Source organism: Watersipora subatra, chromosome 3, assembly GCF_963576615.1.
Source record: "Watersipora subatra chromosome 3, tzWatSuba1.1, whole genome shotgun sequence".
NCBI classification, from domain to species: domain Eukaryota; kingdom Metazoa; phylum Bryozoa; class Gymnolaemata; order Cheilostomatida; family Watersiporidae; genus Watersipora; species Watersipora subatra.
In genome coordinates, this window is record NC_088710.1 from 19,378,006 (window position 1) to 19,403,334 (window position 25,329).

Sequence of the window (25,329 nt, forward strand, 5' to 3'; positions counted from 1 at the left end):
CAATCTTTGTTCTAGAATATTCCTAACAAGTATCTCATAAAGGATAGGCAAGGAGATGTTGTGAGTGTTGATGTGGATATGGTAAGTTGTTTTTCCTCCCTCTACTTACAATGCATTTCAAAATTCTTTCATTTCTCTGGTTTCGGTGCAATATAACACCGAAATTTTGCATAAACAAAGCAAGTTATTATGTTTAATCTCATTTTGTATTTGTTATGTGCCACAAAAACAAAATTTTAATGAAACTCATATTTTGTATATCTGTATGCCCGTATGAACATCAACAATACTTCAGTCAATTTCTATGTAAATATTAACTCAAAATTAGGGCTGAAAGTTTGTTGAAGACATTTATCGGATCTTGCTATGTGATCAGAGTATGTGAGACACTGTGATTTATGTCGGTGCGACAACACGTGTCTACCTTGCATGAGGTGTATTTCTCTTTATTTGTTTAATTGGGGTCAGATCCCTCTTCATATTTCAGATGTTAATTAGAAAACCAGATATATTTGTAAACAATATTTTTTGTGTTTTTTAATGAAAATGTTGACAGATATATTTATAAAAACTCTTTTATCTATTGCTTCCTAGAAATAATCTGCCACAACAGTGGTTATATGTGCATAAAATAAGATTTGTTGTTTGTTGACAACCTGTCGCTACTTGTCTACCTTGACAGCTGCAGCATGACTATGAGGGGGCAGTGAGGGAGAGCAGACGGAGGTATCTATACAGGGATAATGACGACTCGTCAGGACATGTAAGATATACTCCTTCCTGCCATTAGATATATTACAATGAAATATGTACGGGATTAAGGGGAGGTAATTGAGTGTCTAATGTTGGCTGATGGGTGCATTGCTATGAGCCAGACCCATGGAGTCTGCTCTAATGCCCATCAATCATAGTGTGTATCCTTCTTTTCAGTGCCATAAATAGTGCCTCGGACAGCGTTATGGGCATTTGCGACATTACAAAGGGTGACCGCTTCATATAGTCTAGCAAATATAATCCTTTCTATACCAGATTTGTTTAATGTACGGCTTCACAAAACTGGCTAGCATTGGCTTGATAAATATTATAAAATATTGTAAGGTTTCCTTTTTGAATTGATTAAGAAGCTATGTTTATACATGCAAGTGTGAACATTTTTCAAGATATATAAACATTGGAAGGAGAAGTTCGTAAATGGTTTTGTAAATTTTTTTTAAAAATTGGGCTTAAAGGAAATTTTATTATATTCAGTCTACAAATATTTAGTAATAAATCCCATTTTGTTATTGTGTCTGTCTGTTAGTCTGTATAAACACTGCGTTTCCACATTCTTTGGCCGATTTTATCCAAACTTCACTCGTATTTACTCCGTCGCTAAAAATATTTGGTTTCAAAACTTCGTCTGGTTCCGGAGAACTAGCCTTTTAAACACCCACCTGCAGGCTACCTGATTCAAAATGAGTAAATATCATGATTAAATATAAAAGAAATTTAATGGAACGTGCATACCGCTAGTTGGTATAAAGCTAGTAAGGCTCATAGTAGCAGCTAACTTATAAAATATAAAATATTTGCCATATGGAGTGAAGTGAATATTGAAAGAAAAATGTTTATAGAATAAACTCTTAAAATTTTCCACACTAACGATGTTTTAGAGCGTCATATCCTAGTGAACCCAACGATGATGAAACCAATTGTATGAGCTCTTCAAGATAGACTTACTACAAGGTGATCTTTGTTATTGAATAAACAAACAAATAATAGCCATTTAAATTCATCAAAATTATGTCAAAAGATTTTTGTTTGAATTGGGTTGAATGAAATTGTTTAGTAAAGTTTTTTCATGTAATTTATTTTTACATGTAGCCTAATTTCATCTGATGTGGTTTATATTGAAGAGTTATAATAATGTACTCAATTAAAAACTAAATTACTATAATAATAGAACAGGTAAGCAAATTCATAGTTTTTGATATTTTCCTCATTTTATGTCATTTGTATCAAACAGGATTCCTTCATACAAATACCTTTAAAAACACAAGTTATAAGTACCTGGTTCAATATTCAGGATTTATTTGAGTCCACTGGAGTTGTCTCCTCCCCCACTATCAAATGATATGTTGATACTTGCCTCGGTATATAGTTACAATATGATGGTATTTAAACTGTAGAGGGAAAGCGATGAGTCATCGATCAAGTCTCGACTTTCATTAACTAGAGGTCGTTCAACTCATGACCTTCAGTGGCATTCTGTCATAATATATTGAGTAGCTGTCACAGTTGCTCTTTTTAATTGTAGTAATCCAGTTGATGAATATAATCTGGGAGTTGAGAGATTACAGTTTATAGCCATTAGATTAGCCATGTTTATCCTAGCTATATCACCTTAGAGGGGCTCTGATATGTTGTACCTCGTGCTTATCTGGAGGTATAACTCCTATTGCTACTGTACATATGCGTCGATCATTGTTGACAAGTCTCACAGCTTCCTTGCTTCTCATCAAATTTTTTCTTCATGCAGCTTTTTTATGATGTTTCATGTTTTTGCATTTCATCTTTGTTATTCATAAAATCACAATGCATTTTATAAACACCTATTGATTTATATTTTATATATAAATCAATAGGTGTCTATAATATAATATAAGTATTATAATATTATATAAATATTTATTTATGTTTTACACTGGTACCCTGGCAGTTTTATGCACTGTGAGAAATGGTCAGGTGTGCTGATAAAGCATAGGTAATAAGTGTATGCATAGTAATTCTAATTCCCTGAAGTAGTTCTATTTCCCTGAAGTCTGCTGATTAGCGCGGATGTTAGCGTGTCTGGCTAGTATGCTGATTGTAATGAGTTCAACACTTGTACAAAGCAATTTTTTATTTTAACCTTCAACGGTAGCTTCAGAGTCTAAAGTTAAGGTGTCTGTGTAAATAGTTTTTTGTTAGAGTTGAAGAAGCCATTTGTAACGGAATGCTGGGCATGACGTGCAGGGATAGAGCTAGTGTTCAACATAAGAATAGAGCAGCGCTAATGATTGCTCCTCAGTAAACATGTATAGAGCTGCAGTGATTGTGGTTGTACATGTAAGTAGTTGTTCATGTAAGTGGGTTGTACATGTAAGTGGTTGTACATGTAAGTGTAGTTACTCTAACTTACACTAATTATCATTGAAATTAGTTTAAATTGTATATGTTTTATTATTTTTTTGGTTTATTCTTAATTTCTATCAGCTTTTCTACTTGTAATTACAAAATGTAATATTTGGAAAAATTTTCACCTTTCATGTTGGAGATTACATCCCATGTCAGGAAAAAAAAATTTCTCTTTTATATGGCATGTCAAACTGATATTTTAACGTACGTAATTGTGGCTTGAGGTTTGGCTGTCTTAACACCTTTTAGAAATCGCAGAGGAGGAATATCATATGCCTCGGTGCTTTCAAACGCGTCAAGTCCTCACAATACTCTTTTGCTGGTTATTCTAGCAAGGCGTCAGAATATCTTCTCTGATATCAATTTTGAGACCTTATCTCTTGCTAAGTTTCTCACTGACTCTGTAAATGTCTGGGATAACTGATAGTGTAGCCTTCTCAGGGATCTTTATGTCTCCATGTTTGTCTATGCTATATCCCAGGATGCATCTAGTTATCTCGATGACCCCAGAGAGTCATTTCGTTTTGTGGAGGAGGCTCTGAAGAATCCAGGAGACAATGAGCTTATTGTTGAGGGGGATATTGGGAGACGCCCGAAAGTGAGACAAGGCGGGCGAAGGCAGAAGCGAGGCTATGCTCATGATGATCTTTGGCCTTTTAATGAGGTTATCCCTGTTTGGATTAATGGCTCCTCCTTTGGTAAGTTACATTTAACCCTTCCTGTTATTCTCACGCATATGCATCCATACTTTGACATTATTACTATGTATTTCTTCCTTTATGTTATTCTCATGCATTTATTTCTTGATGTTATTATGGTGCTTTCATTATTTCCTATCGTTGTATTCATTCCTTCATGCTATTGTCAAGCATTCATTTTTGCTATCACCATTCATCTATTTTTTTGTTGTTATTGTAATTTATAACTCTTTGCTGTGGTGGATGTGCATTCGTTGATTGCTATTATTATCAAGCATTTATTTTCTCCTATTGTTGTACAGTGATTTGAAATAGTTAGTTTGTTAAGAAATGATGAAATTAAATTTTAGCATCACGGAAAGATCATGCAAAGCTTCTAAACAGACTTGAGTTATGAAAGTGTCTCAAGTCAGCCATCAGTGCTCGTAAATATAATTCTCCCGTATAATTTAATTCATAATGATTATAATAATATAAATATAATATTATAATATATTATTAATATTGAAATTTTAGTAATATATATTAATATATTTGTAATATATATAATAAATAATTTTTAATATATTATTATAATATAAATATAATGATGATGTTAGATTTCAAATACCTTTTTTGAAGTGACAAGCCAGCTGGCTAACAGAATAGTTGCATAGAAGTATTACACGCTCCTGATTGCTTGACATTTAAATATTCTAGCATCATATGTTATACTTATAGTTTGACCTTAATTTTGTGCCCAGGTTAACTGGGAGGTAATATTCAGCATGTTTTGGTATAAATTTTTATCAAATTCAGAAATCATACGCCATATTTAAACATAGGCATAAAGAATTTGTAGCCACATAGCTTCCAGTTGTATTGCAACATTATAACAGCACCGTGGCATATTAGAGAAACAGTGGAAAGGACTCTTTTGTAGGACCTTACGTGGCTATTTTACATTCCTTCTAGAAATCTAGCGATTTTTGCTATTCGAGAACACAGTTTCTCCTTTCAGGCAACTTGCTATAAATCAATAGAACTGTTTCTATGTGTTTTACAACCTTTTCTTATTAAGTCTACTAGACACAATGATGTGTTCTTGTAAATGTTTCTGTAGGCCTGTTTCCTCTTTGCTAGCTAAACTCTTTATGGTACTAAAATTTTCCTCTGTAAATACCATCTCCTTTCACGTGACAACTCACTGGTTTGGGTGTACCGACGGCCACATTTTGTTCATATATTTGCAATTCATAAGCTAACTTGATAGCTTTTCGATAAAAAAATTATCAAAGATAAACTCTGTTTGAATATTATGAATAGGAAACTGTCTGTAGATCCACTACTTCGAAGGTGTTAGTTTATTGGTTGGATGAGGTACTTGTACACAGCTACAAAGAATCTATGGCCTCTTAAATTTGAATTATTTTCAGTTTTCACGATACTGCAAGTTGAGTTGAGAATGCATATGTATTTATTATTTGTGGAGCAAGTTGGAGTTATTTCTACCTGTCACTTACCTTCTCAGGCTATGCTTATCCCATTTCTACAGCCGACTCAGCTAACGCGATGACCAAGGTTAGAGCCGCTCTTAAGGGATTTACAGACAACTCCTGTCTAAGGTTTTCTGTTAGCTTGACACGGCCAACCAATTATCACATCATAGTTCAAGGTCATCGATCTGGTTGCTGGGCAAATGTTGGATATCAAGACGCTCAGGAATATCAAATAGTGAATCTCAGTGAAAGGTCACTCTGTCTAGGGGTAAGTCACTTTGTCTCGAGGTAAATCACTCTGTTTAGGGGTAAGTGCACAGACAACTGTAAAGTGTGTAGTTTTAATTTTGATGATCCTGTCTGCTGCTCGTTGGTCTGGAACAACATCCTGTGTTCGGATCAGTCACTCGAGGTATACTCAGTAACTTTTGATGGTAAGGTTTGGTTTTTTTTGTAAATTAAACCGTTCACTTGTTAGATATCAAGATTTTTAAAAAAGAGAAAACATTTGCCGTGTGACGAATCTTAGCATTACGTGTTTTTGTATAAACATTTCTATTTCGAGAGTAGATGTAATAGTAGCAATATACATGCGTGCCTAAGCTATCTAGTTATATGTTAGATTTGTCTGCTCAACATGGCTTAACATGAAAAGCAGACAACTTCTTAACATTAGTTTCTAATTTTCATTTTGGCTGCACTGTATTAGGACACATCGGGTTCATGATTTTGTTTGGCATGCTGGGACACCTTTTACTGCTCAACGTTTATCAATCCCTTCTGGTTTTATTCTCGAAACTTGCGGAGTCACAAACACGTTTAGACTGAGTAGTAATTCGTCAACCTCTGTCTGAATCATAGTCATTTAACTTTTGCTGTTTCATTGTTTACTTAGTGGCAGCTTGTGTTTGAACTGCTGTCATAGACTTCTGTTGAACCGGAAACTTTTTGTAGTAAATGAATATATGTGACTCTGATCTATTTGTTGTTCTAAAGTTTAACCTCTGCAGTATATCTTTGTATTCTATCTCATGAGTATTTGTAGTAGCCACGCTATTTGCATGTCCGCTACAGATAACAATTATTATAGGTCAAATCTTATTTTTATTTTTTATTTATGATTTGTTCTTATTCCTTAGAATTTCCTTACAAACTTATTTGTCATACTGTTTATTTCTTCCAAATTTCTTGCCGCTGGAAATTTAAATTTTTTAAATTCTTTTCATGTGTTTACCTTATTTTAATTATTCATTGTTACTGTAGTTTTTGTCACGAAATACAAGCATTTTGACATGGCCATAGAAAACTTAAGCAGTCGTTCTCTTTTCTAGTTTGGCCTGATACAACATGAGATGGCACATGCCATAGGTATTGAACACGAACAGACAAGAGTCGACAGTAGTCGGTATATCTACTACCACCCTGAAAATGCGAGAGACCATCAGCCATTCAGCGTTTACTCTGCAAGTGATACCTCAATAGTTACCCCCTATGATGTCTCCAGTGTGATGCACTACAGCTCTCTTGTAAGTCTTGATACATATGTAGAGGTCATTAGTGTATGCACGTAGTGAAGGCTGCTATTGGCTGTAGAGCTGCAGTAAAATTTGCCATATTTGATGTGATTCTATGCAGACTGGAACCCATCAGATTAAAATATAATTTGTTAATATGTGTAATGAGTTAATTGTGTAAATATTGATAGGACCTGTTAATTTATCAGTATTTGATAATTTGCTTTTGTTTGAAAATGTGCAAATAGCTTTTTAGGTAATTTTTGATGCTAATGTAACTCTATGGTTAATGGTACGTTTTTCAGATCAATCTATGACATGTGTTGTGAATGCACAATTAGCAGGAGTAGTGGAAAACTGAATTATTGACACGTAATTGCAGGTGCTTGCTTGTTCTGACATGACTCTGATATTGTCACCCAACTCGATGTTCTTGTACCTTCTGATAGGCCTTCACTGCCAATTCTTACAAGACCATGACAGCCAAGCAACCTGAGTTGGATGGGTTGATGGGGTCATACGTAGGGGCATCATTCTTCGACTACCTCACCATAAACCACATGTACGAGTGCTCAGCTGGCTGTCCAAGAAGGACCTGTCATTACGGAGGGTACCTGACTAAACTCGGTGGCACTTGCCAATGTGTCTGCCCTGAGGGTCTTGGTAAGCTGATGTACCGTCTCTAGATATTAATAGTCACTGTGTGGGGTCAGGCATGGGCTGTCTTATCATTATTAGTTTAATCTGTTGTTTTACTGTTTGTAAGCTCAGATGTATTTAATCCAGCTACTAGTGTCATATCCTGGCTGATCTGCCTAAAGTACTGATTTGAAAAAAAATGATGTAAACTTTCACTGATGGTTTTGCACACTTATCTTAAATTTTAAGGATATTAATATTTGATTTTGTACTATTGATCCAAATACAATTGGTTAAACACCATTTGGTTCAAATCCATTGGTCTAATTGCCAACTAGTCTAAAGACATTTAGTCTAAAATCAAATCAGCAAATATACCATTTGGTCTAACTACGATTAGTCTAAAATATATGTTAAGACAAGAATAGAAATGTTACTGGTTTTCACATATCCAGTAAAATTTTTCTTCGCATCTTGTCTTTTGCATCATTTTTTTGCGTAATGTAAACAGATAGCCATCTGAAACAAGCTTCTCCTTTCCTCTTGAATAACACAGTTTCACCAGTTTCGCAGGGCAGACTACATTTCGGCACAAACCATTCCTAATGGCAATTAGATCAATCATATATTTTGATGAGTTGTTTTTAGGTGAACTGTGTCATTGGGCCAATTTTACCATTAGACTAGTTGATTTTAGACTAATTAGCTTTGAACTTTATATCAAACCATTTATTTGATTTTAGTGGCTAACTGTTGCCTTTTTTGTTTTCTTTTTTATGGTTGTATATTATATTTACAAAAATATTTCTATTTGAAATGAAATTATTGCCAATAAAGTAATATATATGGACTGATTGGGATTGAACAAATCATCACTACTAGACCAATTGTTCAGAACTGATTAGTATAATATCATATTCAAATGTATGTGTTATTATATCATTGTGATGTTATTTTATCACAATTATTTATCACAATTATTTTATTTTGAACTAATATCATAATTATGATATAATTATGATATTATTTATGTTGAATATAATCCATTTAATCAATATCCTTTCATTCATGTTTTATATTCAGCTCTCAAGCTATCACTGTACCCTGTAGGTGGAAGCGACTGCAGACAGATAGATAGAGCTAAGTATCCATGCGGAGGAATTATTTCCATAAATGAACGCTCACCCCACACCTTGTCTACCCCCAACTCTGTCAGAACTGGGAACATCCCCCTTGGGGTCAAATGCGTCTGGTTATTTGAGGAGGCGGAAGGGAAGCCTTTGAAAGCCTCTTTTGGAGAGGAGTTTGAGCTGCGCACTGACGTGGAGCTGGAGATACGAGCCAATCATATACAGCAGTTAGCCTCTCAGTACGTGAGAAGTTGTTGACTTTTTATTAACTCATATACCTTAGCTCATAAGTTGTCTTTGTAGTCTAGAAACTCAGGCTACGCTAAACGTGAACAGCCCCATGTCTTAGATTAAAGTGTTATATTTGTATACATACTGACATACCATATTGTACCTTCTATTTTTAACATTACAGCCTGGTTGCCGCCATGCTGCTTTGAGCTGAAAACAAGATTTGATTGATGATTTTTTGCAGTTAAAAATTGGTGAAAAATCTTTGCGATCCTTTAAGCCTGCCAGCTACAACCTCATAGATGTCTAGTGCAAGGGTTGATAGCGTGTTAAATAAATACAAAATGTACTAGGCGATTCGACAAGCAATTTTTGCACTTTGAATTGCCTGCTACTAAAGTCAAGTCTGTGGGGTATAGTGAATCATGAGTGGTAACAACTAAATTCAACTTGTTAGTTGCAGATTGCTAGTTGCAAGTTGCTAGTTACCAGCTGCTAGTTACCAGCTGCTAGTTACCAGCTGCTAGTTACCAGTTGCTAGTTACCAGCTGCTAGTTACCAGCTGCTAGTTACCAGTTGCTAGTTACCAGTTGCTAGTTACCAGCTGCTAGTTACCAGTTGCTAGTTACCAGCTGCTAGTTACCAGCTGCTAGTTACCAGTTGCTAGTTACCAGTTGCTAGTTACCAGCTGCTAGTTACCAGTTGCTAGTTACCAGCTGCTAGTTACCAGTTGCTAGTTACCAGTTGCTAGTTACCAGCTGCTAGTTACCAGTTGCTAGTTACCAGTTGCTAGTTACCAGTTGCTAGTTACCAGTTGCTAGTTACCAGCTGCTAGTTACCAGTTGCTAGTTACCAGTTGCTAGTTACCAGCTGCTAGTTACCAGCTGCTAGTTACCAGTTGCTAGTTACCAGCTGCTAGTTACCAGCTGCTAGTTACCAGCTGCTAGTTACCAGCTGCTAGTTACCAGTTGCTAGTTACCAGTTGCTAGTTACCAGCTGCTAGTTACCAGTTGCTAGTTACCAGTTGCTAGTTACCAGTTGCTAGTTACCAGTTGCTAGTTACCAGCTGCTAGTTACCAGTTGCTAGTTACCAGTTGCTAGTTACCAGCTGCTAGTTACCAGCTGCTAGTTACCAGCTGCTAGTTACCAGCTGCTAGTTACCAGCTGCTAGTAACTAATTAGTAATTACAAGTTGCTGATTACAAGTTGCCAATTATAAATTATTTTATTACTAATTGCTAATTCCTCATTCCTCATTACAAATTGCTGGGTAAAAGCTGTTAATTATGAATGGCTTATTTTAAATTTTTAGCAGCAAATCGGTAATTCCAAATCTCGGTTATGAGAGAGTACTGTAAATAGTATAAAAGCTGTTTTATAATTTCTTATGTTATTTAACACCATTATCATGTCTCCTAGCTTGGTGACTGACTTTCTGAAACTCACATATTACAAAGAAAATACTTTGTACAAAAATCGATGACTCATATTCATGAGTCATTTGAAAGATATCTACTGAGTATAGATGGTATATCAATTGTGATACGAACTGTCACGGTGTCATTTACTTTTCGTTTCATCATTCAATTACAATCCACTAATCCTCATATTTAATTTGTTTCTCGGTAATTATCTCTTGTAAGGGATCAGTGTAATCTGGGATTATTTGTATGCTTTACACGAGCTTATGAGTTCAGTTGACCGGCTAATCCCTCTGGGACTCCGTCATTATTTGTTGTCTTTCATCACTTGGTTGTCTCTACTTCTCGTGAGTCTCTTACCGATTTCTCTGGACTGATGTTCGTTTGCTGACACTTTTTTTAGTGCCCACAGTCATGCGCAATAGTCTAGGACCTCCCACAATAATTCCACGACCAAACGAGCGGAGCGAATGTTTGAGAGTTTTTATGATAAATGCATGTGCACACAACTCACGAAAATTATTCATCAACGTCGCAAACCCTTGTATCGAAATCTCATCAACAAATTTAACCATTTTTCTGTGGAGTCGTTTAAATGCAATAACGACACAAAACACATATAAACCTATTTAAATATTTTATCAAGTCTTTGAAAAGTGTCGACATATTCTTAAAACTTACCCATCTGAACGGATCATACATAAATAGACAGATTAATTTGGCCGAAAATCGTTATTAAAACTTGCTAAGCCTTTTATCAAAATTAAGACCGGCAATTGAAACGCCGAGCGGCAAAGAATAGAACGATTAAGTCGTGCGCATTTCATGAAAGATTAACGTGCACATTTCACCAGTCTATGACATTGGCGAATTGCCGAAGGTTTCTGTAATTAACATAGCAGTACTGAAATCGTTTTTTTTGCCGGTTTCAAAGTAACTGGCATTTTGGAAACTTTTGAGTACTTTGGTATTCTAACTGATGTCCAAAGCAGTGAAAGTAAAGGGAATGACGATGATATTTTTTTCTAACGATTATGAGATTATTACAATATTTAATTATAAATTGGGATGACTATTGAAGTGTTATAGTCACACTAACAACATCGATGATGGGCAATATGTTACTGTTATTATTTTTTTAAATAGTTTTGTTAAATAGATTTTCTAAAAGTCCATATAAATATACCTATTACAGCTTCTTGATATTGTTGGCTATGACGTTTTGAAATGTAAACAAAATTTTGCATTGGTTTTCTATTATTACTATATTAATAATATTGGTTATTCTAATAATATCAGTGCATTTACTTCTAATATTGGCCAATATTGCATTTCTCCTAATGCAGGGGGAGAGATATAAACATATAATCTTTTCCTTTCATTATTGCTGTTTGTTGTATATAATAACACTCACACCCAGTACATTACAGCTACCATTGCAGTTATCCTATTGCACTGCAGTGCCATTTGACTGCTAATATTGCAACATCTGTTTCTATTACTTACTAGTCTTCAAAAACAACACTTTGGCTGTTATGTTGCTAACAGTGTTAAATGTGGATATATTTTATTAAATGCTATTTTGAGAAACAAGTGCTTAAACAATGACTGAATTTATACTGCTAGGGAAGTAGAAATGTCAAACATCTGAGAAAACGTCAAAGAATTTAACATAATGGCTTGAAAGAAAGAATTGCCATCTATCAGTGTTTCATTAATGCAGAGCAGATCGCGACGCGTGAGAGTACTATATAATGGGGGAATAAATTTTAACTCGCAAGCTATGCAATAACATCACAAAAAAGTACATTCTAAGCATTTTAACGATTATTATTAGTTTTAAATAAATAAAAGAATCATGACATCTTTGTTATTGCAATTTGCGGTTATGATATTTGCAAGTAAAAAAGTCAGCTCAATCCGTTGACTTCTTGAATGAGAAGTTGTCTACTCGATGCAACTCTTCAGATATTGTTGAGTGCCCAGCTAATCTTATTCGAAAACTTGCTGTTTAACTTGTTTGTTGGCAGTGATTGGATTTCAAAGTTACCTTGCTAAGCTTTCTTTATTGTAAAAGCAACAAATAAGTGTCTGGCATTATTAAATGGTGTGAAAAATAGCTAGTGAACTGATGGTATTTACTACTTGCAGGGTGTACTATGGAGACGTGGCGCCACCGCCCATATCAACACGCCGTTATAGAGAGAGCAACCTAATGCTCGTTTTGCTGGACACCAGCAGCGCTCAACAGGCAGTTAAAGGGTTTAGCCTCACTGTTGAAACAGACTACGATGGCTGTGTGGGGAATCCATGCCTCGGTGCATTCTGCAAGTCATTTCCTGGTGAAAGCACATTCAAATGTAGACGTACAGGTAAGACGTTTCTTGTTTTTGTTTTCCTATTTGCACTAATTTTAGAAATTATTTTTTTTTTCATCAGTTATTCCAAGATTGTTTATACATTTATGACGAATGGCCCTATCAAAGCCCTTTCCCTTGAAGGTCAAGGTGGCTGAAAGACTTACTGTATTATATCGACGCAATAGGAGTAGTCAAGCCACCATGTGTTTTTTTAATTTTTAATAATGTACTAGTGAAATACTATGATGAACTGACCAATTGTTGGAAGCCTGTAGCATTACTGTAGCTTGTGGCCCTAACTTAACAACCCATTGTTTATAATTTAGTACTGCTGCTTTAAGTAGTACAATTGGTCCTAAAGCTATAATCAGTTATTGTCTCATATTGCCTTTCTTCTCAAATAGCCAGTATTTTTAATTTTATGATCAAACTGTGAAATGGAGAATTAGGCCATGTTCATAATTCAGCTTATTTTAGAAGTCTGTAAAAAGCATAAAAATGGGATTTTTTATGTGGTCACATATGCTTAATCTCAGGTTACAAACAATCTCTAAACAAGGGCAGCAAAGTTATAGAGTTATCTGCTCCTGGTGGCAGAGACTGCATTTGCATAATCCCAACTAATACCTACAATTGCACAAAACTTATTTGGTGGAATCTGAATCTTACATGGTGGGCAAAAGGAATTGTGTGCTATTCGGAAATGCACATTTTGGTGTCAGGCATTTTGCAACCAAATCATGTGCTTCTCCATGATGTACTAGTTGTTCACCTAGTCGTGATAATGTAATTCTGAAATTTTAGAGCTTGTTTAAAAAAGATGATTGAATCACTTCAATCACTTTAAAACATTGAATCGCTTCAATGTTATCAAAGAAGAAATCAGTTCTCTGAATTGTGCTATTGTAGCTGAGGTCCATTGCCTGTTCGAGCACGGCCTTGCAGGACCATGCTCAGACATTCAACTGAACAATATTACATTTGATGGTTCTACGACTCCATTTCCACTCTCTCTCATCGAGGGTGGGGTCAGGGCCCTCCCCGACTGGAGTCGTCAAGTTAAAGTCGGTGCCATGAAAACTGCTGGCAAAAAGATCAGAAGTAAGTCTATCAATGGCTCTAGTTGGCACACCATTGCTCGGATTTTTTAACGCTGTCGTTTGCGGATGCAATCATTTGCTGACGCTATCATGTGCTGGCGCTATTTTTTGCTGACGCAATCATTTGCTGACGCAATCATTTGCTGACGCAATCATTTGCTGACGCTGTCGTCTGGTGTATTATTGAAATAAATTTTTAAAATGTTTGAACAGCGCATCTTATCTAGCAATATGAAAAGGCTGCACATTTTCAATATTAATTTGTTTTTATGCTGTTGTCCCTCCCCGCGCGGTCATAAAATGCCGTTTTCTGGCATCAGTTAAGGTAATAGAATTTTTAACAAAGGATGACCTATTATCATCTAACAGCTTTTTCCATTGCTACAATCTTATCAATGGTATTATAGTGGACCTTAGAAACTTGTACAGATGACAGATAAAAAACCTTTGCTGAACTGAACAAGTTATCAAAATTATCATGTAATTTTGATACTTTTGATAATGGCAGACACTTTTAGAGGTTGGGGTAACACTAATCAATGACATCTAAACCTTTATCGGATGAAGGTTTAGATGTTTTCAGGTGATATAGAAATAGAACTTCTTCTCTTTTTGCTAATTCACTCAAGTTGCCCATAATCACTATTGAATAGTTAACAGTTGTTGGAGTTATGCTCCCAATCACTTTCAATGATTCCACAGCGCTTGTTTTATTTTTGGAAGCAGTTTCTAAAGTCAAAACTATTGTTCATTCATTTAATTAATATTCAGTTGTATATGGGCTTTGGTTGTTTCCAATGTCACCTTCTTTGTTGCATTTGATTCAAGGATCTACTGAGATGAAGGAGAGGGTAACTCTTGAAACAAATCTCACCAAGATTAAAATTAAAATTTCTGAATATTTATCCAGGCTTCGCTAATATATCACAAACTGAAATTTTGTCTCATTATGTACAGAATTTCTAGTTAATGTATTTAATTGGTAATAAAATGGGATTTTACTATGTGGATCAGATTCACTGTGAAAGTCGGGTTTTACTCAGTAATATGACTGATCTGGGCAAAGTATACACCTGAGATGTATTTAGAATGTTTTTATTATGTTTATGAAGGCAGCGGATACAGCAGTGGCAGCATTACCTGAGGGATATGGTTTAAAGTGAGGACTTGCTTTGACTCGCTGCTTGTTGTCTATACATCTGTGTTAAAGATGAACCTGCACAAAATTTTAATAAATTTTATCAGAAAATATCAGTATTTTTCTATCATTTGCGATTGCTCTTGGTGTTTGAGGTGATCTGATTGCCAGGATGTTTCAAGATTAAAATCTATGAAAATTGATCAGAAAATGATCAATTAAAATGCTCAGAAAACAATGTATGATATGATGTCACTAATTGCTATCGTAGCTACAGTTGATATTGACTATTGCATTGGAGTTGTAGCGTTACACGTCTCTATTCTGCTGGTCTCTTCGCAACTATAGATATCATAATCACACTTTTGCCTGATCTGAACATTTTAATCGCATCAAGTTTGGTCGATTATAATCTACAAACATTTTGGCAGTCAGGTCGCCTAAAGCATCAAAAACAATCACAAATGATGAAAAAATACTGATACTTTTTGAAAAATTAAATCCAGTTTAGGGCAGGTTCATCGTTAATCATCTAAGTGTTATCAATGTTATCTCAAAAAAGCTTTGATGTAACACTTGTTGTAGCGACTCACGTTATTAAGTTTTTCATGCGATTACAGATGTCGGCTGCGTCGGTTACCGGTATGACCTTACCGATGCCGATACCGGGGTTCTCAAGGTCCACCAGTACCGGGATGGTGAAAATGTCACAACTCTCAGAACCCACACAGCTGCTGCCGGTTCTGGGTTCGTGCAAGTTCCTTTTACTGCCTCAAACAGAGACCTCACTGAGGTGCGTGTCTTACACTTTGTTTTTAATATCTGGTGCTTTTTTGTCACAAATCCTGTTAGATACAAAAAAGGTCCAGTTCCCGGAGTTAGAAATCATAGCTAGTTTGAAAAAATATTTTAGGGTGGGTTTTAAACTGATGGGGATAAATAAGTAGTGCACTAATAGCCTGAGTCCCCCAGCACAGAGTTTTAAACTGATGGGGATAAATAAGTAGTGCACTAATAGCCTGAGTCCCCAGCACAGAGTTTTTTGCACTTTTTATGCATAGGCGATTCTCAAACTGCTGCATTTTATTAAATGCTGGCCGATACATTAATCTTCTTAACTGGTTATTCCTAAATAGTTTTGGACCTTACAGGTGAAAGTCATTGTTTTGTAAATTCCAACAGTTTCATTTACCTCTCTTGTCAATTTTTTTAAGCCTTTGCTTGTCAAGTCAGTGTCCCAGAGTTCCATTTCTAGCTGACTGCTTGAGATTGGGTGCAAAGCCTTTAAATATTTATATTTCTTGTGCAGTTTTAGTCATAAATTATTCATCTCTCAATGTTTAAAGGAAATTTCAGAAACTTATCCTGCTGATTTACGTTCCGTTTTATCATGCATATTCAGTTGAGAATAAAAGATTTCCTTTATTTTTAGATTGTGTTTGAGTTTTATAACTCTAAACCATTCGCTTATAATACTCCAATATACGTTCATGAGGTACACTTGATCTCCGACAGCTGCCCAACAGGTAACCACTCTATTAGTCGCATCTTGATTGGCTCAAGTCGGCTAGGCTAACAACCAGAGCTTCCGTTTGCTTAAGTGAATTAAACAAAAACAATTATTATCAAATTAGTTTTTTAGAAATAAAATGGATTAACGCTAATCTTACTAAGCTTACAAGTTTCCTTTATTTGTTAGGTTCAAACCTTTGAGTCGAAATTAGAAAATCCAATAAAAAATCGCATGGTTTTGGTTTGAGGTTCTCTCAAGATGGCTGCCATGCGGAATAAGTCGTTAGTGAGTGAAATGTTTTCATTGGACTAAGACGGAAGCAGTTGTCTAGCATGTTGTACACTTTGTAAGCAAAAACTGAATTATCACTACTCTAATGCCATTTTTAAAACAAGGACCCTTTTACTCGGGTCAGTAGCCGAAAAGGATGCACAAAGATGATCATAGCCATGCTGAGGTTACGTTCTCTTCGACGGATTACAACAGCAGTATCACTGCCACCCTCTTCCTCCAACTTAAAATACACCTCATTCTTTGGTCATTGCTATAGCAAGAAAATTGTTGTGTTTCTTTTTATATTAGTATAACTGAATCGGTGTGTCTATGGATATGAGACCAGTCGCGGTGCTGGAAGATGGCCAACCTCATAGAGTTGGTAAAGGCACCCGACAGAAGCTTTGTTAAAAAGCCCATAAAAGATGATATATTAGAGAAGCCTTATGCAGCTGATAGTGTTGTGCTAGCTGTGTGGACTAGCTGTGGACTAGCTGTGGACTAGCTGTGGACTAGCTGTGGACGCAATGTCCTTGGTATACTGAAATCAGTCACAGTCACACTTAGGCTTGACCAAATGTCTGAAAAAGACATTTCAAAGAATATTACCAGCCAAACGTAATTATTAGCGGAAGATGATAACACGCTGGGAGACCTTGGTTCATTCAGAATCCGCTTGTATCTTGATTGCTATATTCATCTGGCTGGCTCAGCCATGGTTTCATGTTACTATTGTAACTGATTGCATGGCATATGTTGCAACACTAGTTATTATTACCATTGTTACTTAGGGACAGTCGTGACACAAATTGCTTATTATAAGTACATTATTTATATGTTAAACTAGGTGAATGCCCTGCGCTGCGCGGGTGATATAAAAACAGCTTATAAACATCACATCACGGCACCTATTACATTACCTTCACACTACATTACCTGCAGTTGTTGACAAGCTTTTTACATTACCTGTGCAATGCAAGGCATTTACCTAATGAGGCCAGTTGCTAATCGTTACATGGACAACTTCGTTATGCGTCTGTTAGCCGATGTAATGAATATATTCACCGTTATTGATCAATGTGTTCTATTGAACTATGTAGTCTAATGGATAAGCTTGACACCTCCAGATCTGAAAGATCTCAGTTGAAATTCTCTGCGGGGCAGATTTTGTGTTGCTAGATTTCAATCTGTATAACTGGACTGACGGAGACTGAGAGTTGTGTATATAGATATATATCTATATATCTATATACACGTATATATAGATATATACGTGTATATAGATATTTACACGACTTTCTATACAGCTGTGTGTCTAATAAACTGGACCCATTTGCTGGAAAACTAAAAAATCCTCATTAACATTGTTACTCAGTGTGAATTTAGCCAATAGTCATAAATTATGTATTAAATTAATCCTCATTTTGACCCAATTGCAGACATTTGAACCAAACATCTACAAAATTATATTATTGAATAATTATGTTGTCTAATTTTTGAACAATTTATTTTTAATGGTTAAAAATAACGATCTGCATATATATATAGATATTATCACATACATTTTTTGCTAATTTTACGTAATGTACATGTATATGACTCGTGTGTTATTAGGGGAGTGCACCAATTTTCCTTGCGGTACACTTGAATGCTCTCCTACGGGCTCAGGCAGACCTCGCTGTCTGATGCGAGATGATCACGTGAACTGTACTTTCGCCGAAGACTGTTTTCGTGCCTCTCCACAGGTTGATATTAGCCTCCAGCCTGGCGCTACGGCTCGCTGGTTTCCTAACAGGGGGACAACTCCAACTGCATACACTGGTGAGACAATGATCTAGCCTTGCTCTACAGCGATTGCAATATTGTGACGACTGACTGTGCTGCATCTACACTCACAGAGTTTACTACTAAACATACTATTTGCGATGAGCTAAATAATTCTAGCATGCAGTTTACACTAAGTACTATGTATACAATATATGTAGACATATGTATATGTATACATATATGTAGACATATACATATGTAGACATATATGTAGACATATACATATGTAGACATATACATATGTAGACATATATGTAGACATATGTATATGTATACATATATGTAGACATATACATATGTAGACATATACATATGTAGACATATATGTAGACATATGTATATGTATACATATATGTAGACATATACATATGTAGACATATACATATGTAGACATATATGTAGACATATGTATATGTATACATATATGTAGACATATACATATGTATACATATATGTAGACATATACATATGTAGACATATATGTAGACATATGTATATGTATACATATATGTAGACATATACATATGTAGACATATATGTCTATGCTTAAAGAAAAACTTATACAAACTTTAATAGATTCAATCAGAAAGTATCGACACAACTTGATTGTGATTAAAATGCTCAGAAGAAAAATATGTGCTGAATGACATCACTAGTTGCTATGGTTGCTATAGTTGGTATAGGCTATTGTGTTAAGTTACAGCGTTATGAGTCTCTGTTCTGTTGATCACTTTGCATCTATAGACGACATAATCGCACTTAAAATTCATATGAGCGTTTTAACTCCAATCAAGTTTTGTCTATTTTAATCTTCAAACATCCTGGCAGTCAGATCACGTCAAACACAATAGCAATTGATAGAAAAATACTGATACTCTCTGATAAAAAGTTATACTGTAGAATTTTGTATAAGTTCATATTTAATGCATTTGGTTTAAGCGTTGGGTGGTCTGTCAGATTACACATAACCATGAAGTGTTTATGAAAGAATGTTTTATAGATAAAGGAATTCGATTTTTGTTGCTTACATATTCTAAGATTTAACCTTTCAATTCGATGGTCGTTTTGTCAGGTCCCAACAATGGCTACGAAGGAGATGACTACATCTATGCTGAGGCTTCATCTAATTATGGAGGCACTGCTACCATGTTAACTCAGCCTCTTAAGGGTGGCACAGACTTCTGTATTACATTCATGTATCATATGTATGGCTCCGAGTAAGTCTATTGTTGGTTTTCTCATTGGCCTATTTACTTACATTAAGTTAGGTATTTTTTGGTATCAACTGTTCTATGGAAAGGTCAGCTATACAATGTATTATGAGAACATGAGATATGGCATGCTGACATTAGGGGGGCGTGCTGACCCCCTTGTCTCTTAGGGGTTTGCTAGATAGAAGCCGAAACGATGTTTCCGAAATAGGTGTATTTTTTGTGTGAGTGGTGCCACAAAGCAGAACTGGACTCAGGCCTGTATTTCCTGGTTGCAAGTTGGGGCGGCAAATATTAGGTGACTAGTTATGAACACCTGGTGGTTGGGGGCGGTGTAAGCCCTCCAATGAGGTTTGGGGCAGTGCCCTGAAGCTCTGGACCTCTTAAGCATCAACAACCCTCAAAGTATGCATAGACGCAATAATTGTAAATATTAAAATCTGCATAAATATATTGTTTGTGGTTCATGATAGAAAAAACTTCTTTATTTAACAAACGATAATAAAATTACGATATAAAACTCATGACACTACAGATTTCTGTAAGAGACATCGACAGAACAAGAGCTATTACTTCTTTATTGCAATAGCTCTTGTTCTGTTAATGTGTCCATGACAGAAATCTTTCACAATTGATTCTGTATCTATTTCAGCATTTTTATATATGTGTAATATTAGAAGATTATTTAGACGAGCCTGCCCCATAGCGCTGGTCATCGATGTTTTGATTCGGTTATGTTATGATTAGGAATATGCAAGGGGTTTCCTTCACACCCCTACTATAAGCAATAAAGTTCAGTTTCCAAATCTAAATGAAGTCTCACAAGATCACTCATTTGGCGAGATCACCACGAAAACAATATAGAACGCTAGTTGCTAGCTAGTTAGTTGCTGGAATTTCCAATTGAATGAACTTAGACTGCAATTATTAACCGAAAATCACTAAAAATTTAGGGCGGCTTAGCTGGCTAAGCCACCCCAAATTTTCCAATTGATTCCAAATTGGTTCCAATCTACGGCAGTTTTGTGATGGCTGCGACTAACTGCTCGTTTTTTAGATTTTAAGAGCTTGTAATCACATTTCCACATATTTTGCACCTACAACACAACAGAGTAAGACATGGTGAATCTTTTGATACCAAATAACTGTAAGGTGAATTTTGTTGCAAGTCAACCTTTAAGCTTTGACACCATAGTCATGTCTCAGCTTTGTTCTCCAGGTATTGGGTGCTCAAGCTAACGTTCTGTTGCATCTGATTCTTATATTCTCCTTACTGCAATCTGTCATTTTATTTATTATTATTTACTGATTTATGTTATATTTATTTTAGTTCTTATTTGTATTGAAATAAATTACTACTTGTGTTCAGAATTAAATAACTTAAATTACTATTTACTTCCTGTAACATTCAGAGTCAGTTGTAGTAAAAATTTTCTTTATTGCTTTCAGAAGGTTATTATAAGTATACACATGCGTATTACCATATTTTGGATATCATTACAATTCTCAAGTTGTATGTTTTCTAACAGTATTAAATATCTTATTGTTTGGTAGTAGAGGTAAACTTAGGCACTATTGTTAAGAATGGACATACGTAGTATATAGTTTGTCCATTCCCACAGTGTAAACACCACTACAAAATAGGACAAGCTTTCTTATGTTTCTTAGAAAGAGATACCGATGTGTATATAATATTATATATAATATCATATATCTTATATATAATATGATATATTTATTTTTGTAAGAAACTGATAAGAAGGAAGGTCTGTGCTGTAGTATTGTTCACACTGTAAGTGTAGACATGCATATTATTTTATATAATATTGTTACTGTATATAAAATATGTTATATTGTAGCATCGGCAGATTGAAAGTGTTTATGATGGTTGATGGCGTGAGAAAGCCCTCACCTCTCTGGTCTAAGCAGGGCGTAAACACCTATAGAAATGGTGATAACAGATGGAAGGAAGCCAAAATATCTGTTGCCAATAATCTTGTTGGGCCTACAACAGATCTCCAAAATGTGCAGGTAATGAGTTGCCCTTTTATGTCTATACATAGTCAGCCTTGGTAGAGCAGCACTTTTGGATTAGCGTTCTTAGCCTTTGCTCTTTGTATTTAAATGTATTGCTATTATGAGCTCTGTTTGTATACTGTTTACAAGGGATAAATGTAACTATGACATGTGTAGTTTTACAGGCCTCATTTTCTATCATTTTTTACGGTTTTTACTAAAAACGAAAATTGATACAAGTTGTTGACACTAAATAACAAAAATAAAATAATTGTGTTAATTTGTCTTATGATGCTGACAAATAATAGGTATTTTATGATATTTTTGCTACAGATTGGAAACTAAAATAATAAAACTCTGATTATAATATATTTGCACACATAGGCAGCCTTTGATCTACAAAGACTTGCGCTGTTTTAAACATTGTTTTTATTGCTTCAAACCGGCTAATGTTAAGATATAAAGAAAAGAACATACAATAATACATAAGAATATAAAGAAACAGTCAGGAAGAGGTTGTAAAAGATGTCTCCGTAGCAAACATCATATCACGGTTGTAAAAGATTTCTCCACAGCAACAATCATATCACGGGTTGTAAAATAAGTTTCCATAGCAACAATCATATCATCAGTTGTAAAAGGTGTCTCTATAGCAACAATCATATCACTGTTGTAAAATATGTTTCCATAGCAACAATCATATCATGGGTTGTAAAATATGTTTCCATAGCAACAATCATATCATGGGTTGTAAAATATGTCTGCATAGCAACAATCATATTACTGATGTAAAAGATGTTTCCATAGCAACAATCATATTACTGATGTAAAATATGTTTCCATAGTAAAAATCATATCAAGGGTTGTAAAAAATGTTTCCATAGTAACAATCATATCATGAGTTGTAAAAGATGTCTTCATAGCAACAATCATATCATGGTTGTAAAAGATGTCTCCATAGCAACAATCATATTACTGATGTAAATTATGTTTCCATAGCAACAATCATATCATGGGTTGTAAAAAATGTTTCCATAGTAACAATCATATCATGGGTTGTAAAAGATGTCTTCATAGCAACAATCATATTACTGATGTAAAAGATGTTTCCATAGCAACAATCATATTACTGATGTAAAATATGTTTCCATAGTAAAAATCATATCAAGGGTTGTAAAAAATGTTTCCATAGTAACAATCATATCATGGGTTGTAAAAGATGTCTTCATAGCAACAATCATATCATGGTTGTAAAAGATGTCTCCATAGCAACAATCATATTACTGATGTAAAGGATGTCTCCATAGTAACAATCATATCAAGGGTTGTAAAATATGTCTTTATAGCGACAATCATATCATGGGTTGTAAAAATGTCTCCATAGTAACAATCATATCAAGGGTTGTAAAATATGTTTCCTTAGCAACAATCATACCAAGGCTTACATGAAAGGTTAGGGTTCTATCTTAATATCATAAATCTGTTAAACATCATAATAAAAATACTTATTTTAAACTAGAATTATTGTTAGTCTGCTGCAATCTTATAGCCAATAAGATTCGAATACTGAACCATGTAGATAAAGCTTATTGCTTGTCTGATTGGTTGCTTACATGCCTAAATTACTGACCTAGAAAATATAATAGCATATTATTGGCTAATGCGTTATGAATCTCCACCTAAACCAAAGTCGTCGGTAAGGTTTTTACTAAATATAACAGCTTATACATATAACAATAGTTCAATATATTTATAGTTTTTCTTACATATGAATTTGTTTTTTGTAAAATTTATTTTTTTTTTCAAGCCGGAAAAAATTTATGTTACTTTCCTATTTTTAGATTGCGTTTGATGCAGTCTTTAGAAGTGGGCCTTATGGGGACATCGCTATGGATGAGCTCAGCGTTGTACCACACCTCTGTAACTAGACTTTATACCTTCTGATGACATCCATTCTTCTCAGACCATTGACACTCGCAAAAGCTGTTGACAGGGGGTAGCACGTGCTTCGAATTTACTCCGTGTTCAGAGTTTTACTTTTCCCTTAAGTAACAGCAGCAGTTGACAGATTCCAGCAAGTGTCGTGAAGCTAGGTTAAATAGATGACTGTAGTTGCGCTCTCTTTAGTATAGCAGGTGACAGTCGGGGCTATAAACTATGTATAACAATAAGCCTATATATTTGGCTGTTATTTGCTAAGGACATGTTAGGCATTGTGCGCTTTTTATCAAGTAGATGTTCAATATAGACTCATAGACTTCATAGTTCATAGACTCATGCTTAAATTGTTATTTGATGTAATAGAATAAACCTCAATGTTTGTCAATGAATTATTGTATGACTCTTCGCTCACTCCGCTCACTATTCCTGAGCAATGCTATGTATGGCCGCATATGACCAGTAGTCATGTCCGACGAATTAATTTTCATACTAGATTCACTAACCAGCCGTCGCTGTTCGCTTCTGCGTGCACAATAGCATAGAAGATCACACCAACCAGTGGGTCTTCGTTTTGTATTATTTAAAAGTAGTCATATGGTATGGCCCCAACAGTAATTAAATGTATGTTGCATGACTCTGTTATGATGTACTATGATGTACTGGTTTGAACTTTGCATAACAAATATTGTCTCGTTATAATATAATGGTAAATGCAAAAATGGTCTGTATATGCCTTGCACATGTGATATGCTTTCGCTTCATGCCGTTTGCAAGACTATTGCAGTGAATTATAGTTGCAAGGAATTATAGTTGTATAATTATATTGCAGAGAATAGTTTGTGTTCATATATTCATATCATGGGTACCCGATTTGTATACTTATTCTCTATTTTCCTACTATTTGCCGGTTATGCCAGAGAAACCAATAATCAAATATATTACAGCTTCACTTGTCTGTGGAATGTTCAGTGCACATACCAGAGATTCTGGTATAAGTATCATGAACTTTAGTCTGATAGATGTATGGTTAAGTTATCATGGCAGATATGGTTAGCATAGACATAAGTCATAAGTAAAAGGATCATAGATGAGAGCTGTAGAGGTGCCATAGATAGGCAAGAGTATCAGAAATGTAAATATAAGTATCTTGAGGCAAAGTAAGTTATTGGGTTCAAATATATTTACCAGGTTAAGGTTTGTGTACCCTTGGAATCCAATGCATACAGTCTAGCACAATATGGTGATAGTCTGAAAGAGCGAAGCGAGTTTACCAATTACCAAAGGCATGATGGGAAAAAGTCGAAAATCGACTAATTTATTAATCGACTTAATTAATCGAAAATTTAGATGCTGAACAAAAAAACTAGACGAATAGTTTTTGCTTTCTAACTACTGATCAGCGGCTTCAAATGGATCAAGAGTTGGTCTGACGGGGTACTTTTGTATGAATGGCATGTTGAAACTACTGCTTATAACCTGAAAGTCTAACTCTGCGCAAAGGGCTCCTTGAGCTATAATGAGTGCTCTGTGTATGAGATCAATAACGCTGGGTTGGAGTTCAATAGTATATATGGGCCAGTGAGGATCCATGAAATAGGTAGCCGCGGGTTCAAAGGTGGTACAGTGTTCATTCGTGTAAAATATGCTGGAGACGTCATAGTTACTATTATACTTGGTGTTGGT

General features: G+C 35.2%; 1 protein-coding gene across 1 annotated transcript; it reads left to right on the forward strand.

Annotated features, from left to right (window-relative positions):
- Positions 1-41: 41 nt before the first annotated feature.
- Positions 42-24,295, forward strand: LOC137391475 (uncharacterized). The gene is made up of 15 exons (XM_068077963.1): positions 42-81; positions 683-763; positions 3,638-3,854; positions 5,389-5,600; positions 6,664-6,858; positions 7,296-7,509; positions 8,596-8,854; positions 12,419-12,639; positions 13,537-13,728; positions 15,486-15,658; positions 16,298-16,391; positions 18,266-18,472; positions 19,551-19,695; positions 21,549-21,720; positions 23,547-24,295. The coding sequence occupies exons 1-15, from the start codon at positions 79-81 to the stop codon at positions 23,631-23,633; spliced, it is 2,472 nt and encodes an 823-aa protein (XP_067934064.1). The 5' UTR covers positions 42-78; the 3' UTR covers positions 23,634-24,295.
- Positions 24,296-25,329: the final 1,034 nt, after the last annotated feature.

Bases quoted from the DNA above. Each gene is read 5' to 3' on its own strand.
- LOC137391475 (XM_068077963.1), top strand. The intron at 8,855-12,418 runs GTACGTGAGAAG...TACTACTTGCAG, and splicing joins ATACAGCAGTTAGCCTCTCA to GGTGTACTATGGAGACGTGG. The intron at 18,473-19,550 runs GTGAGACAATGA...TCGTTTTGTCAG, and splicing joins AACTCCAACTGCATACACTG to GTCCCAACAATGGCTACGAA.